This window comes from Arachis ipaensis, chromosome B01 (genome assembly GCF_000816755.2).
Source record: "Arachis ipaensis cultivar K30076 chromosome B01, Araip1.1, whole genome shotgun sequence".
Classification (NCBI taxonomy): Eukaryota; Viridiplantae; Streptophyta; class Magnoliopsida; order Fabales; family Fabaceae; genus Arachis; species Arachis ipaensis.
In genome coordinates, this window is record NC_029785.2 from 41598251 (window position 1) to 41616718 (window position 18468).

Here is an 18468-nt window from a genome sequence, read left to right on the forward strand (position 1 = left end):
TTTGGATCTATTGACAATGTTCTAGTATTAGCTAAAAGTGTATTTTACTTAATCCTCACATGTCCACTTGCATTTGATCCATTTGATTGGAATGGATGTAAGTGAAAGTACTATTGGCGTTGAGTCTAACTGTGCAAAGACTCTATTTACATTTTGATCAGCATATTTAATAACCATCGCAATCAATATTAGGTGTTGTTTTGGTGACTTACGTAATTAGAACTTCAAATTTAATAACTATGCTTCCTAGGACCTTGTTTAACATTTTTTTTTAAATTGCTATGTACTCTTACTGCACACGACTGTGGGGTGTTATGCTGTTGATTTTGATATGTTTCTTTTTTAAATTATAGCATGGATAGTAATATCATATGGTTAATGGATCCTTGGATTAAGGCAAACATGTTTGAAATTCGTTGGAGCCATGCTTATATTTTAGTTTTGTTTTCGTTGCGAAAGCTGGTTATATTAGGACTTGTTTTGGTGATTTAGGTACTTAGAAGTTCAATTTTTTAAGCAGCTACGCTTGCAAGGACCTTTTTTAACTTGAATTTTTTCTAAACTGCCTATGTACTCTTACTGCACACGACTGTGGGTGTTAGGCCTTTGTACTCTTACTGCCTATGTACTCTCACTACATTTTAATTCTCATTTTATTCATTAAAGTATGGTTGAAAATTTTTTCCAGGTGTTTGCAAGTTGGTTGACAAAGTTAAAATTTTTTTTTATTCCAAAACCTAACCTAAGAGGCTGTCAAAATTTAGAAACTGTTAAATACTCTGATTATGAATATTTGATATAAAAGAGATAGTTTGAATTGGAATCCTGTTGGTTTATTTTAAGAAAAAGTTGAAAGTATAATTTTGGATCTATTGACAATGTTCTAGTATTAGCTAAAACTGTATTTTACTTAATCCTCACATGTCCACTTGCATTTGATCCATTTGATTGGAATGGATGTAAGTGAATGTACTATTGGCGTTGAGTCTAACCATGTAAAGATTCTATTTACATGTTGATCAGCATATTTGATAACCATCGCAATCAATATTAGGTGTTGTTTTGGTGACTTACGTAATTAGAACTTCAAATTTAATAACTTTGCTTCCAAGGACCTTGTTTAACATTTATTTTTTTTTTAAAATTGCTATGTACTTTTACTGCACACGACTGTGGGGTGTTATGCTGTTGATTTTGATATATTTTTTTTAAATTATAGCATGGATAGTAATGTCAAATGGTTAATGGATCCTTGGATTAAGGCAAACATGTTTGAAATTCGTTGGAGCCATGCTTGATATTTTAGTTTTGTTTTTGTTGTCTGTTTCTGGTTCATTTTATTGATCATTATTTTCTATAAATTACGGGTGTTCAATTTTGTAAGAAAGGATGGATCCTTGGATTAAAGGAAACATGTTTGAAATTTGATGGAGCCTGTGCTTGATATTTTAGTATTCTTTTCTTTATATCTTTCTTGGTTCATTTGATTGACCTTTAATTTCAATAAGTTACGGATGTTCAATTTTTACGAAAAGATTGATGCAAAAAATGAGATGGCTTTTTGCGGTAGCTTAAGTAGATATGAGTAAGATTGGTTGTAAAAATTATAGTTGCATCATGTATCTTGTCTAGGTATGTATGAATATATAATTATCAACCTTGGATGTTGTAGAGAATCGTTTTAAAATTTAGATAATAATACATAGTTAGACAAAAACAATTTTTGTTTCTTTTTGAAATTTTGCTAAATAATGCGAGCAGACTAATATAATATATGAAGGTGAAACAATTTACGTTTTTGAGTTGACCTACAACAGTTATGAAGGATTTGTTTTATGTTAATAATTTACAGTGTTAATAAAAATAAGTAATTGTTATCAGGAATTGGGTGGGTTCATGTTGTAATCGGAAGGCCAAATTTTAACTCATTATCTTATATGGAGCATGTTATGACCAATGTCAGACTCTTTGCTGTTTACTTGAATTGCGCAGGACGTTTTGTTGGGCTGCCAGTGATTTCTTTTTTTTTTTTTTGTTGGTTGTTTTTTCAATTATAGTAAAATGATAATGTGTGTTATGTATCAAGACTTATGGTTGAATGTTTCCTGACAGGCAAGAACCTGCTTTGATTTTCACCTGCTGAGCAGCATTTTAATGGGAAAAAAGGTAAGCAGTACTTTGTGTTAACAAATGTTTGATTTTTTTTATTTCTAATAACTTGTATTGTGTTGCTTAACAGAAATTAGTGGAGATGCGATGTTCTCCATGCTACATCAACGGGATGATAACTCACTTGCAAGAAATGAATGCCAATGCGAAGCTAGCTGAGATAGATTCTATTGGGTTTGGCTTTGTGAAGCAGATTCCTCGCTGGGCAGTCAAACAGACGATAATGATTCAACTGGCCAGGGCTTATGATGTGGAGACAGTCACACTTATAGTGGATGTCGGCGACATTCCAGTTAGTTCTGAGTTAATAGGAAGGGCATTAGGGATACCCTCCAATGGTCAGCTCCTTATATTAAATTGTGAAATTGTTGTCATATATTTTGCTGTGGGTTTTGCTCTTAGGTATAGTTAAATTTATTCTATTTGCTTGTTTCAATATGAAATGTAGGAGTTGACATTCCGAAAATAGAAAAAAAAATCCGGCTCACCGGGAAATCAAAGAGCAATTTAAAAAGAAGACAACCACTCAGCTGCGTGACTTTGTTTATGTCTGTCCTATGGAAACAGAAGCGGATAGGTTTAATTTTAGAAGGTACTTTATATTGGTGGTCTTAAAGACGTTCCTGTGTCCAACCAGCCAACAAACAATTTCTCCATGGCACATTCCTCCAATTTTGGATGTCTCAGATCCAAGCAAATTTAACTGGGCATAGAAGACATTAAATTGGCTAGGGAAGGCGATTGAAACACACCAAAATAAGAAGCTTGAAACCTGTGGCGGCTGCATGTTTGCCCTAATGGTATGTTTAATTGTTCATTTAGTTATTTAGCCCACTTGTGGTAATGATGAACTAAGAAACCGTACAATCTTTCCATCCAGCTCTTGTACTTTTAGCGGCTAAGGCATGGGCCACTAGATCGCTGTCAAGAACCGGAGCCATGGTTGACTGCATGGACTGCATCAGAACTTGAAAAAAAGGCAAACAATGTAATTGATGAGGTACTAGGATGGATGATATATTCTCTATTATAATATAATCAACCTAAGACATTTATTGTTTTCTACCTTAGGCTTTTGGATGAGCGTTTCGTACCCTCAGTTGACCCTTTGATGTTAGGGTCCCATCGGAAAGAGGGCCAAATTTCGAGAGGATCCAAAATTGCAAACCAGGAAGAAGGGGGGAGAATATGCAGCTAAAAAAAGAGCGGAAAGAGAGAATGCAGGAGTAAAGCGGCTCAAAAGGTAATGTGTACTTTGCAATTTAAAGCACGGGCAACATTAAAGTCATAGGCATTTAGATTAGATTATAATTTCTGGTGTTTATTTTTAATTGCACAAATGGACTCATGCTCCTATAGAATTTAGATGCTTTATAGGTTCCACAACAGTGTACTTGTATGTCAAACTAATTAAAGTTGGTATGTGGAATTGTCGCTTAATGTACACAGGAATGCAAAGAGGCATCTGTTAAAAATATGGACTATAAGAAACCAGCTGAAACACCATCAAGGACATGTGAATCAAAACTTCCTGGAAGCCCTACAGAACCCTACAGAACCACTAGGGGTGAGTTCATCTTAGTGTCTACATGTGTTGGCATCATAAATTAATTACTACGATCTAGTATTGATGTTTCTTACGAAGTGAATTTTCTGTTGTGGTCATTGATTTGTATGTGAGTATATAACATAGCTGTTTCTTTCTAAAAGCAAGATAATGTGGTGTATATACCATATTCAGGAAAGTAAGATAGGCACCCGAAGAAAGCTGCTCATCGTCAGACCCAAATTCGGTAAAGGCAACCATACAGCACGTGCTACTGAGACGCACAAGAAGAGGAGTGCAGTTATTTCAGACTCCGATGACGACGACCACGTGCCACATGTTATTCCAAAGCGCCGTTTATTTGATCACAGGTCAAGCCTGACAGGTGAGCACTTAAATCAGGATGCCAAATAGTTTGATGGGCTACAATTTCATCCAATTACACCTTCCACAGTAACAGAGCAAGTAACTGAATATGATTTTGATAGGTAAGCTCTATCAGTTTACATCTATTGTAGATATGTAATGGATGTATCTTGATTTACATGTGACTTACATCAGAGTGATAACTGACTTACCTTATTTTGTCGACTTCGATGCAGAGAGTCCAGAAGTCGAAGAGATATTGGTAAAAATTGAACAGAAGAAATATAGCAATCCTTTGGAAATGGAACCCCTACAGACCGTGATGCCGAATAAGTCACAGTGCCAGACCCCGAGTCCTGGAAGGCCTATCTTTTCACTGGGCTTGACACAACTTGAGAAGCCACCAATCACACCCCCATCACAGTAGTACATCCAAGTCTTAAGGATGTTAAGTTAGGAGAGGAGAAGGAAGACACCGTCCGAGATTGGATTCTGAGCTCTTCCCTCAACGAAGATGAGCTGTTGGCAACCTATGAAGGTAGGCCATATCTTCGACTGTTGAGGAAGGATCTATTAACATTGAAAGCATGGGGTTGGGTTAACAGCAACGTAAGTGCTTAATCTCGATGTTTTAGCTTCACTTGTTGCATTCTTCGTACACTTTATATCATGGTTTTAAATTTTGCACCACAGATCATTCAATGGATGTGTTACACATTCAATGATGCACAGTCCGAGAGATTCAAACGCGATTTCTACTGTGTCTGTCCGGGCATATTGGAATGAATAATATAATATTTTCACAACTTATTGTAGGCACTTTATAACTGACTGATCCTCCTACAACAGGAAACAGTCATGCAACCGCACAACCTCAAATCATTCCATAACGGGCCAGTTGCGGTGTATGAAGGCTTGGGTCCAAACTTTGGAGAGGATTCCAGATTCTTTAACAAAGTGGATGCAGCAAAAACAAAATGGGTGAGACATTGATGTATTTTACATGTTGCATGACACAGCATATTTAGACAAGAATATAGTTGTCCGTGTCAATTAGTATGCATAGTTTGCTAGGTGTTTGTTGCATATGTAACACAATTCTTGATGTTTTTTCTTGATCGACCTGTTGAGTAGTTCTTGTTGAATAGAATCCATCATAATTAGGACGGGGGATGTATCGCCTATTGGTGCCCGTAGATTGAGATGATTGTTTGACTTGTGCGGAATTTGATCTATTTGTGCTTGATGGTATACCATACGTTTAATGTTTGACTATGTTGTGACGCGTGAATTTTTGTGACAGTGGTTTATTTCGATGTGTTCAAAAGGACACTGGTGGCTATATGCATTTGAAGTAGCAAGGAAAAGGATTATGGTAATCGATAGTCTTCATGATGAGGCACCTGACGATGAAAGGAAGAAACTAGATTCATATCCGATAAGATCAAACACTTCTTTAAGCATTATTAATGAATACATGAACCACTTAAAACATATGCTAAAGAGAGATTGCTGAGTGATTTTCAGGGACGGCTAATTGAAGACATGGCTAGGGTGGCCATCCCGACGTATGACCGGAGTCCAAACGGTCCAGTGTGTGCGTATGCCAAAGTCCCCATGCAACCAAACGGGTAAGTAGTTCAAACAAACAAACCCAATAAATGATCATTTTGTTAGTGGGTTTAGCATAACCATTTTATTGATGGCATCGGTTTTACTTGATTATCTAGTTGGGACTGCGGTATCTATGCCATCAAATTCATGGAGACATGGAATGAAGATTGTAACATAGACGAATGGAATAATGTAAGTTAACATGTCGGTTTATGTTTTGGTTGTTTTTACCATCTCATGTTAATTTGAAACATTAAACAACGTGCTGGTATTTTTAAAAACTACAAAGGAAATGCTTCTGTCAATGAGATTTGAGCTGATGTTAGATATTGTCATGGGAGCCCATAATGAATCAATCCAGCTGGTGCAATCTTTGTTGGAGCAGAAAGACGGACGTGTTCGCCGCAACCGTCAAAGAAACACGAAAAAGGCGGAAAAGGAGAATGCGATAGTTGTACTTAGTTTTCAAACAATACGCTCAAATCTTCTTAGCTTCTTTTTGTGTCCATGGGTTGGAGTTTTATTACAACAGAGTTGCTACATTATCATGGCAAAATCCATTTATATGGTTTATTTCTATTGCAATACATTTGGTTTTGTTGCATGTAGTTAACGATTCCTAAAAGCTAAGAGTAAGGAACAACAAAGGTATTAAGCGGATCCATCCACACACAAGGTGAATCACAACTTAAAACTGAAATAACCATCCACCCAAGTAATAAATCAAACATCTTCCTTGTACTAGTTGTACCTAATAACAGACAACTCTTAAGTTTTATAAATAAACACCCGAAAACCTATAGAAATAACCATACTCTATCCTACTAAGCCGACCATCCGCGATATACTACTAAGACACCATTCGTAATACACACTAAAAAAAACAATTCGCAATCCACAGGCAAAAATTATACTGGCAAAATTAGAAATAACCATCCACGAACCTGAGCCAGTGAACATCCATATTATAACTATTGTAAGTAATAACATGCAATTTTGTATCCACACTAAAAGTAACCATCCACTCACCTAATGACGTGAACATCCACATTATAAATCCTATAACTAATCACTAGCCATTCGTAATCCACATTAAAAGTAACCATCCAGTAATATATTGAGGTGAACATCCACATTATAACTCGTGAATAATAACATTCCATTCGTGATACACACTAAATAACCATCCAGAAACAAATAGAAATAACCATCTGTAAACCTACTAAACCGATCATCCGCTTTATTTATCTTAGTTACTAAGCCACTCGTATATAAAAAAATAACCATGCACAAGCCTAAGGAATCAAACATCCATACTATGACATTTAAATAATCAATTATAACTCGTGAACAATAACATTCCATTCGTGATACACACTAAATAACCATCCAGAAATAAATAGAAATAACCATCTGCAAACCTGCTAAACCGAACATCCGCTTTATTTATCTTAGTTACTAAGACACTCGTATATAAAAAAAATAACCATGCACAAGCCTAAGGAATCGAACATCCATACTATATGACATTTAAATAATAAAAAACAAATAGCTAATCTGATAAGAAGTAACCATCCAAACACCAGAAAAATAACAATCAATAACCGTAGTAAAGCGAACATCCTAGACATGCCACTCGAAGTTAAAAGCACACAACATTCCAAATTTATTAAATGGTTAAAATACATATTATACGACATGTATTTATGCAGACAGTATTCTACACCCAGTCAATCGACATCTAGAAAAATATAAACAGGCCAGATACGTGAGTAGCATCAAGATAATGCCATAAAAATACCAATTTCATAATTTTCTTGTCATAGAAAACCTAAACAAAGAAAATGACCATGAAACATACATATTGAGTTGTATGACCTAACAAAAGGGACCTCTAATATAACATAATGGATGTATTATCGTAAACAATCTAGGTATTGTCAAAGGAGTTTAAGAGCGACATGAATCCACCAAGTCCTTGCTTAGCAATCTGCTGAGTGGAAGCCTTCAAAGCTTGATTTGCAGCAGATTCTACACGATTATCCTGAAACAAACAAGCTCAATCAAAACCAACCCACTATCGACGTAATAAAAACTGTTGTAAAAGTGAAGTTTAACTTTAATTCATATACATACCTTGCGTACACTCTTCCGCTTTCTCTGCATGGATTTTCTGATTCATTTATCCAACTCATATCCTAGCCTTTTGCCTTTTGGACGACCTTTAGTGGTTACCTTTGATGGGGCCTGAATGTCCTCTGTGCCGAAAATGGTTGAAGGGCCTGTGATGATGCTATTGTGTGCAGTAGCGACAGTGTTATTTCGCATCTTACCACGGTAATCTACTAGCTTGGCCCTTGCATCCTCCAGAACATTATGCAGCATGTCTGCCTCATCATCACAGTCCACGAATTCCTGTGCAACATTGTAGAAATGTGCACACAACTCTCTGAATATGTTGTGGCTTTCATTTGAACGTCTAAAGTCGTGGCTACTCTTAATGTAGGTGTGCTTGCGCTTTATGTTCTTGCTCCAACGAGGTAAAACATAGCAGGAAGGTACCTCATTAACTTTGTAAGATGAAAGTACTACAAGACAGTGGCAACAAAATATACCTGCACTCTCGAACAAGTTGCAATCACATCGAACCTCGTGTGTCGAATGATCAAAATGGACGTCAAACGTAACATATCGAGTCGTCTCATAGACTAGTATTTCCTCTTCCACTTTTACCCTAGCGGAGTTGCCCTGTTCATCTACGGCACGAATAGTGCAATCAGCCTTCTTGCCAAACTCGGTTTGGACATCCCTAAACATCTCGTTGGTATACTCTTTTTGAAATCGTCTCTCGATGGCGGATCTAGTTGAACATGGGATTAGACCTCTCGAGTCTGCAGCATCGTCCTCCAGTTCCTTCTGCTCTTTCGTTCCTAGGACATTGTCGAATTCGTGGACGAACTGGACCAAACTAGTCTTACAATTTAAGTATCCACCAAAGAATGAGTGCATACCCTCACTCCTCTGCGTACTCCTCATGGAAGCCCAGAATTGACTCTTGAAAAAAATAGGCACCCACATGTGTCGGTCCTCAAACAGATCTAAAAAAGAAACAAACCCACCAAAAAACAAAACCCTGCATAAGAACATTTTTTCAGAACAGAATACAAGAACACAACAACATCTAAGCACTTCCGGCACATGATTTTCCTAAAAAGACACAAACCTGATAGCCATCTGTTGTGATGTAAGTTGAACTCATCAATGAACTCAGCCTAATGATCCTCGAAATCCTCAACCGACTTAGAGTTCCATATAATGTGTTTCAACTCAGCATTCAACTCTTTGAACCTAGAATAACCTCCAAGCTTGTTGTGTATCTTTTGTGTTATATGCCATATGCACCACCGGTGTCGTGTATTGGGCAGGACCTTCTTAATTGCACCAAACATAGACTTGCATTGGTCTGTGATGATGCCCTTCGATGCCGTTCCCATGCACTCCAGCCATTGTGTGAACACCCACTCAAAACTCGGGATCTTCTCACTGCCTAGCAGAGCGCAGCCTTGCAAAGTAGACTTACCATGGTGGTTCACACCAATGAAAGCAGCGAACGGCAATCCATGCCTAAAGGACGAACAACTATATTTAGAAACATGAAACTAATAAAAAAATAAAATAATTAAACAATGAGAACTTAAATACATTTTACCGGTTCGTGCTGTATGTGGTATCAAATGAGACCACCTCTCCATAGTATTCATAAGATGCCCTACACCTTGCATCCACCCAAACTGCACTCGTAAACTTGTTATCCTTATTTATATTCACTGCGTAAAAGTAGTTCGGATTTAACTCCTTCATTCACATGAAGTAATTTAGCATCTCCTTGACATCTGCGTTTATATTTGTGGATCGGAGTCTTGATGAAATGTAATTCCTGACGTCCTTCTCTGAGAAGCCCAAGTTCGAAGGCCCACCAACTTCATTGGCTAATGCTAGAAAGGTCTTGTTGGGTCGAATGCCCGCCTCATCATTAACCTCAATGATACACTTCGCATGCATTATTAACTCCCTGTTCTCGTGGTAGTACACCGCCTTCCTAGTTGAACACGGGTGCGAGTGATTTAGTTCAACCTTCAACAAGACCCAATCATGCTTTTCCCTATCGAACTTTGCATATATTCTTGCTCTACATCCCACACCTGCCATTGTGTTCTTCCGTATGGGTGCCTTGACACGAGACGCCCGGAAACCCTCCCGATTGCAATGGATAGATTGGTTGATTGGTTGCTTTGTCATCCTGTCAAAATTTGTGGCCCTTATCTTACTTATGAAACCAACTTTTTTTGCATAGGTCGCATAAAAATTCTGGGCCAACTTCAAATGCTCAAACCGTATCCCAACTTGGTATTTCATCATCAGCAAGGCAACTATGGTCTGGTAACTGCAAATCAGTTCAAAATAATCATCATTTCAGCCACACGACAATAAATGGTCTATTCAAACATGCGGTTAACAAAAAAACAACAATAAAATAGAATCCGAACCTCATCAACAAGTTTCGTGTTATTACATTCCAACTCAGTAATTTCCGTACATTCTATGGCCTACAATCAAACATACACAACGTAAGTAGATACTATAATAAAATATCAACTAAATAGAATTTATTAATACTATATCCAAAAATATGATATTAAAATTTATTAATATGCATGAATTAATCTAAAGTGGAACCTAATGAGTTAGTATTGTGTTAACTATTATTTATATACAGAATGCATAAATCCACCACATATCAAGTATCACTACACAAACTAAAATAGAGTCTTCTACTACCATGTACACAGTCTCGTTATTAGCTCCTATAATTTTCTTCCATATTTATCCAAACTTGTTAGTGCATGCATGGTTTGATAGCATACAGATGGGGATTGTAACAATTTTAGTCACAACCATGTGCAAAATTTTCATATTTAACACTATACATATATTCAAAACATGTCAGGGTGACCTATTAAAGAGGTATTGTAACACTTCATCATATCCAGTAAATAAATTTCTAACTTCATCTTCCATAGAACTTTTCACATGGTTCATTGAAACTAGTTATGAAAACTTAGCAAGAACCTAATCTGTAACTAGTAAGTAGTAACAACTAACTAGTACATTGTATTATAACATTCCACCATTCTAAAAATGTAATTGTTTTCTCTTTTTAGGTAGAAAAATTCAAACTAATCCTTTCACCGGATCATCCACTTATATATTACACTTTAACTAATAACCACATGAATGAACAAGAACACCATCCAAATTGTTCCGTTTGTAACAAAATATCATAATGGATTAAGAATGTTGAGCTTTTAATAACTATCTAATTTATATGAAAATAAACATACGTCTAAAAGAAATAAGATACATTATTTACCTTGTCCAACTGTTCACTTTCTCCGTCAAACGAATCACCGGTAAAAGAAACTGGCACGAGACAACTCGGTTCAACGGAATTGTGCTCCATTAAAATGGTTGTGATAGGTGGAGACCTTGGGCTATAGGGACTGCAATGGTGGAGGCCTTGGGCTGCAAGGGCTGCACAGGACGTGATCATGGTGACCTATGCCGAGCTGCACGGTGCACGGGGACTTATCCTTTTAAATTTTGAAAAATGGTTATTAGTATAATTAAATTAATTATATCATTAATTAAATTTATGAGTAATTTATATTTGTAATCCCATTATTCATATTGTTCACTAGGATTATTGTTCTCCTATACTTTTCCTTTTAATTATTATGCAGAATGTTGATGATAAACTATCATCAGACTGAGTCTGAAGATAATAATATAAACTCTGGGTAAACGATTCTCTAGAGTCAAAGAATGAAAACGATAATAATGTTGACAATTCAGTTTAGGTGTTTGTTTCGATACTATAATAAATTCATACGTACTGATATGTTTAAAATATGGACAAATAACAATAAGTTATATAGAATTTATTTTTTACTTCAGCACTTAATTTTGTTTTAAAAATATATATATTATATCACTAATTACTAAAATATCTTTATAATTTAATAATAATAAAAATATTTTTTTATTTAATTTTGTAAAAGACTTAAATATCTCTTTTTTATATGTTAGACAAAAATTACTCTTTTAGATTAATCAAATTGTTTAATTTTACCGTTTCAAAATATAAATAATCTAAAACACAAAAATAAAAACACATTTAACAAAAATTATTTGTCTCTCCATAAACCCTAATCAATTTGCATTCATACAAAAAAAATAAACAAATGTGGATTATACTATAAAAAATCACTTTATTGTTTGGTTTGTTAGGTTTCTCACGTATCCCTTCATATCCCTTCATATCACTTTATATCTCCCTCTCTTCTCTTCAATTTTGCCTCTTTTTCCCGTTAAAAAAGACAAAGAAACTTCCTCTACAGCGCCCTGCCAAGGTTATCGCAGTTTTCGCGCGCCTCACTAGCCGAGGAGAACGTCGTCACGTCAGAGAGCGTCGCCATCTTGTGCGTTCCAGAGAGCGTCGCCGTCCTTCTCGTTCTTCATCACCGTCGTCAGCCTCTCCCTTCCCGTAACATCCTTTCTGTGATTTCTGTGATTTTAATTATTATAGCATTGTTGTGATTTTTTGTAATTAATGTAATTTAGTTTAATTTCTGTGATTTTATATTAGTTGTTGTTAATTTTGGCAAAATAAAAAACTTAAGCATCAATTTGAGGGATTGTTGCTGCCTTGCTGGGGCTTCTGGGGTTGCTATTTTGCCTGGAATTAGGGCCTCATTAGGGGAAGTATTAATAGATTGTGTATTGCCGTATTGGCTCCTATTCCAGTTATTTCAATGGTAACTGAATATTTGGATGTAATTTATTTTGTTTTCTTGAAAAGAAAAAGGAAAAAAGAAAAAGAAAAAAAGGAAAAAAAAAAGAATCATGTTTTTTAATTAACAGATATGATGAAAAGGAACTTTGATTAAATAAAAAGTAAAGTATATTTTTTGTCCCTGAAGTTTGACAAAAGTATCAAAAATATCTCTAAATTTTATTTTGTTTTTTTCAAAAGTTTTCATTTTCAAAAAATTTAAGACTGATTCAACAGCAATTTCATAAGAACAACCTCTCAACACAAGCAAATCAAGCATAATTTTCATGCATTGTTGTTAGATTCGTCTTAAATTTTTTGAAAATTTAGCCGTCAAGGGTATATTTGATGCAAATCGAAAACTTCTAGGACAAAATTGAAACAAAATAAAACTTAGGAGTATTTTTAAAACTTTTGCTAAATTTCAAGGACAAAAAGTATACTTTACCCAAAAAAAAAAGGAACTGATTGTAGAAGTTCTTTAAGCTATCTAAAGTCTATAGCTTACTTTAACATATTAGAAGAATCATGTTAGTTTATTCATTTATTTTTTTAATTAACTCTATTCGCATCTTTGATTCGAGAAGAGCAAGCAAATACAGCATTAAAATTTATATTACATGAACAAGCTTTCAGCAAATCAACCATTTATATATTAAAATAGTGAATGGTTTTTATTGGAATTGAGTTTCACTTATGTGATAGTGGAAACTACCTCTTATATGAATAATAAAAGGTAGAAAATAAATTAAATGATATATTAATCTGCATAAAGCCATAAACTCAAAATTCTGTAGTTCAAATACAAATTCATTCCCAATTTCTCTGAATTCTTGCAAAACAATGAACTACCTATATATTATTCCCTCTCATTTTCTCATCTATATTCATCACTTCACTCCAATTCTTATTTGGCTATGCTCTGAACTTAACAGAATGAACATTCATTTTATTTCCAATTTTAGCTTATTAACAATGTGTATTAGTCTTTACTTGTCTTCCCCTTAACATATGTTATTATGTTTTGATATTTCTTCATGCGTCGTTTAGGAAAAGAAAATTTAAAAGCTGACTAATTTTATGGTTCTCCAAGTCTTTTGCTGATGGATTTCCAAATATTTTTATAGAAAATGCAGAAGAGCTCCGAAGTCAACATGTTGCTTTTCTGTGAGAAAAATTTTGAATTCAGAGTTGTGGCATGCTTGTGCTGGACCTCTTATCTCTTTGCTTCAAGTGAAAAGTCTTGTTTATTACTTTTCCCAAGGACATAGTGAGCAGGTACATCTCTTCTTCTGATAAAATTTTCAGTGCTAATTCTAATGCTAAATCTTCATTAGTGCTTCAATCAATCTGAATGAAGCACTAAGGATGCTGGCATAATAGTAAAGACACAATATCTTCATTAGTCTCCTTTTTTCATATTAGGGAGGAGGATTCCCTTTTGGGGTAAAAATATTAATGATGCAGAAGAATTGCTAGTTGTTACTAGTGTCACAAGCTTCTTTTGTGAATTTAACCATTCAAGATTCTGGTTTATCTTAGGAACTTTTCAATTCTGATTGGTTGAGCATAGTTTTGTTGACTTAAGCCATGTGTGTTTGGTGTGGACCCTTTTGTGTTGTGAATCTAAAACAGGTGGTAGCTTCCACCAGAAGACCAGCAACATCTCAGATTCCAAACTATCCAAACCTTCCATCTCAGTTGCCCTGCCAAGTTCAAAATGTCAAACTATTCAAACTGATAACTTTCGTGCTTGTTGTCTCTCGCCGCAGTTATGGTTGGCTCTTGGAAGGTATCTTATCTTACTTTGAAGCAGTTGCTTACTTGCTTCTTTAGTTATTATGAAGATGTTCAATTGATTTTATTAAAATGGTTTTGGTTCAGTGGCATTATTTTTGGAAGATATCTCTTGTCACATTATATTGTAGATAGCACTCCATGCATTTAATGTGCATATTTTGTTTCAGTAACTGTGTTGGCCTACAAAACATTGTTAATTCCTTGTTTTTATTAGAATTCTTAGTATTGATGCTCATGCCATATGGTTGGAAGATGTGATATGAGTTTTGAAAAGAGTATGAGAAAGACTTCTGAAGATATTTGCAGTTTATGTTTGAGGAAAAGAGTATTGTGTAATGTGGTTCTCCTCTTTGGTCATCTGGTTTGTGCTCATTTTAATTGCCTGACAGTTGGATTTTACTTTTGAATTAGGTAGCTAAACATATATTTCATTCCTTGTGTTCTTTCTTCAATTTGATTTTCCGGTACGTGAGTGTTTCTTATCAATTCTTTGGTTCAACTTATTGGGTTCTTGTGAGATTTCATAAAAAAACCTGTGTCTAATGTTTGATCATGTGTTTCTCGATCTATTAATTCTTTGTATCTAGGATATTTATAGGCGGTGCACGAAATTGTGATTGTTCATTCCTTGGTAACGGCGCCAAAAACTTGATATGCACGTTCATAATTTTAGTTCTTTGTCACAACTTCGCACAACTAACCAGCAAGTGCACTGGGTCGTCCAAGTAATAAACCTTACGTGAGTAAGGGTCGATCCCACGGAGATTGTCGGCTTGAAGCAAGCTATGGTCACCTTGTAAATCTCAGTCAGGCAGATTCAAATGGTTATAGAGTTTTAATAATTAAAAGATAAATAAAACGTAAAATAGGATAGAGATACTTATGTAATTCATTGGTGAGAATTTCAGATAAGCGTATGGAGATGCTTAGTTCCTTCTGAATCTCTGCTTTCCTACTGCCTTGATCCAATCCTTCATACTCCTTTCTATGGCAAGCTGTATGTTGGGCATCACCGTTGTCAATGGCTACATCCCGTCCTCTCAGTGAAATTGGTCCAAAATGTGCTGTCACCGCACGGCTAATCATCTGTCGATTCTCGATCATACTGGAATAGGATTCAGTAATCCTTTTGCGTTTGTCACTACGCCCAGCACTCGCGAGTTTGAAGCTCGTCACAGCCATCCCTTCCCAGATCATACTCAGAATACCACAGACAAGGTTTAGACTTTCCGGATCTCAAGAATGGCCGCTAATAATTCTAGCCTATACCACGAAGACTCTGATCTCACGATCAGGAGGCTAAGAGATACACATTCAAGCTTGTTTGCATGTAGAACGGAAGTGGTTGTCAGGCACGCGTTCATAGGTGAGAATGGTGATGGCGTCACATAATCATCACATTCATCATATTTTTGTGTACGAATGAATATCTTAGAGAAGAAATATGCTTGAGTTGAATAGAAAAACAATAGTACTTCGCATTAATTCATGAGGAACAGCAGAGCTCCACACCTTAATCTATGGTGTGTAGAAACTCTACCGTTGAAAATACATAAGAACAAGGTCCAGGCATGGCCAAATGGCCACCCTCCTAAACGTGTACAAAATGATCTAAAAATGATCAAAAGGTCTCCCGATGTAAAAACAATAGTAAAAAGTTATATTTATACTAAACTAGTTACTAGGGTTTACAGAGATAAGTAAATGATGCAGAAATCTACTTCCGAGCCCACTTGGTGTGTGCTTGGACTGAGCATTGAAGCTTTCACGTGTAGAGGTCTTCCTTGGAGTTAAACGCCAGTTTGTAACCTATTTCTGGTGTTTAACTCTACTTTGTAACCTGTTTCTGGCGTTTAACTCCAGAATAGGGCAGAGAGTTGGCGTTGAACGCTAGTTTGCGTCATCTAAACTCGGGCAAAGTATGGACTATTATATATTGATGGAAAGCCCTGGATGTCTACTTTCCAACGCAATTGAGATCGCGCCAGTTGGGTTTATGTAGCTCCAGAAAATCCACTTTGAGTGCAGGGAGGTCAGAATCCAACAGCATCTGCAGTCCTTCTTCAGCCTCTGAATAAGATTTTTGCTCAAGTCCCTCAATTTCAGCCAGAAATTTCCTAAAATCACAGAAAAACACACAAACTCATAGTAAAGTCCAGAAATGTGATTTTTATTTAAAAACTAATAAAAATATATTAAAAACTAACTAAATCATACTAAAAAATATGTAAAAACAATGCCAAAAAGCGTATAAATTATTCGCTCATCAATAGGGCGATCTAGGCACACAGCAAATCACAAGCTTAGCCGCAGAGGATCTCATCTCTCAAAGCTGAGCACTACTGTTATCGGAGAAAGTCCACAAAAATCAAGTTCAGGAGTCCACAATTGTGGAACACTGTACAGCCCAAGAGTTTTTATGAGGCTCTAAATAATAGCAAAAATTATGAAGAAAGTCTTGAATGGGGGCAGACTTACTTGATCTGTCTGCTAGCTCTACTGAAGGAAGAAGCGGCAGTCATGAATTAAGTTTTTTTTTTAATTCTTTTTTTATTTGTTAGTTCTAGAATTAGACCGCTATATAGGTGATGTTTAAGTAGCAAGTTCCTTTATTACTAATTTTCATATGGGGTATTTGACCTCTTTGCTTTTGAAATTTCAAAACATTTTAACCATATAAAATGTATCATTCTTTGTAGGTCAAATATCTCGGTTTTATTTGATGGTTACACTTAAATTGTCCAAGTTCATGTCTCATCCATGAGATATAATGATGTTTTCCTGTTTGAGATATTAGAGGATAATCGACCAACAATGAAAACATGAAGTTCCATGCAATTCACTAATCATCAATAATACCATCTAATCAATAAGAGGAGCAAGAACATAAATTAGTTGGACAACACAACTCCCTATTGTCGTGAAATGTTTATCAAGCAACCAACTTCTTTTGTATCTTGTATCTTGTACATACCACTCTACCTCGTAAATAACTTCACATCAGAACACTAACTCTTATCACCTGTAGAATATATTTGGTATAAATAAATGCTCCACTTTTAAGTGTGTACTCGTCATAGCTCTATTATTGTTAGTTGTGCTGGCTCTGGCCTCTAGTGGATTCAAAGTACACACAATGTCAACTACAAGCTGATCATAATCATCCTTGTTCTCTGTCATAATCCCACTCACCAAGGTGCGGAAAGGATGCAGCCATTCATTGTAGGCCTTCACTAAATTGCTCCTAGACAATACTCCAGTGCAGTTTGTCTTTCCTGATACAAATAAGGACCAAAAGCTTCAATTCTAAGTTTGATTGAATCTGCCAATGACAAAGATGTGCAAAAAGCGAAATTTTGTCCCACTAGACAGGATCAACAACGTGATCAGACAATGAAGTGATATCATAAATTGTTTACACTCTTTTAATAAAAAGTTAATCTTATCTCCCGTTATAGAAAAATCCATCATTCAAGCGGTTTATTGACTATAGTTTGCTACTCATTAACTACTACTCTCTGAGCATTAGCTAATAAATCATAGATGTTATAGAGAAATTCTTACAAACTACTAGTTTAACACCTCATTGTTAGGCACGCTAACAATATAAGCAGTCTTACTTTGTTTTCAAAATAATACATTGTAAACTTATGCTATATTCTATACATTTTGATGTTACATACCTGTAGATTCTATCATCAATACAAATCTATATAGGTTGAGAGCTGACAAAACCTGTTTGGGATGATACGTAATGCCGTAAGAATGCTATTAAGGTAGATGCACTTCATTCAAGCTGCCAAAATAAAACACATGAAAGTGATGAAACATGAAGGAATAATACCACATCCCTCGCGTCAGGGAGGGAAGGAGGTCCACCCCGTGGGGGCCTTAAAAATAACTCCACCAACTCAATAACACTTGGAGTCCAAAATGGATATCGGGATGCGTTTCATTATTAGAGTCTGGGGATTCTTTTATGGATGTACTATTGCAAAATTCCATGTGCATTTCCCTCTGGACAATATCGATAAAAATGAAAATAATAATAATAATAATAATAATAATAACGTCTAACGGT

The 18468-nt window shown here is 35.6% G+C and overlaps 2 protein-coding genes across 2 annotated transcripts; both read right to left on the reverse strand.

The window, feature by feature from the left end:
- Positions 7626-8929, reverse strand: LOC107606017 (protein FAR1-RELATED SEQUENCE 6-like). The gene is made up of 3 exons (XM_016307982.1): positions 8919-8929; positions 7931-8828; positions 7626-7739 (listed from the first exon to the last, which is right to left on the reverse strand). The coding sequence occupies exons 1-3, from the start codon at positions 8927-8929 to the stop codon at positions 7626-7628; spliced, it is 1023 nt and encodes a 340-aa protein (XP_016163468.1).
- On the reverse strand, positions 8968-9994 carry LOC107606026 (protein FAR1-RELATED SEQUENCE 5-like). Its single transcript, XM_016307994.1, has 3 exons — positions 9638-9994; positions 9405-9550; positions 8968-9319 (listed from the first exon to the last, which is right to left on the reverse strand). Exons 1-3 carry the CDS (start codon positions 9992-9994, stop codon positions 8968-8970), a joined length of 855 nt encoding a protein of 284 aa, XP_016163480.1.

Excerpts from the sequence above, each read along its gene's own strand:
- LOC107606026 (XM_016307994.1), bottom strand. The coding sequence starts at position 9,994 with ATGACAAAGCAACCAATCAACCAATCTATCCATTGCAATCGGGAGGGT. Across the intron at positions 9,551-9,637 it reads TGGGCTTCTCAGAGAAGGAC|GAGTTAAATCCGAACTACTT; the intron begins GTCAGGAATTAC and ends ATGTGAATGAAG. Across the intron at positions 9,320-9,404 it reads ACCACATACAGCACGAACCG|GCATGGATTGCCGTTCGCTG; the intron begins GTAAAATGTATT and ends TTCGTCCTTTAG.
- LOC107606017 (XM_016307982.1), bottom strand. Across the intron at positions 7,740-7,930 it reads ACATTCAGGCCCCATCAAAG|GATAATCGTGTAGAATCTGC; the intron begins GTAACCACTAAA and ends TGTTTGTTTCAG.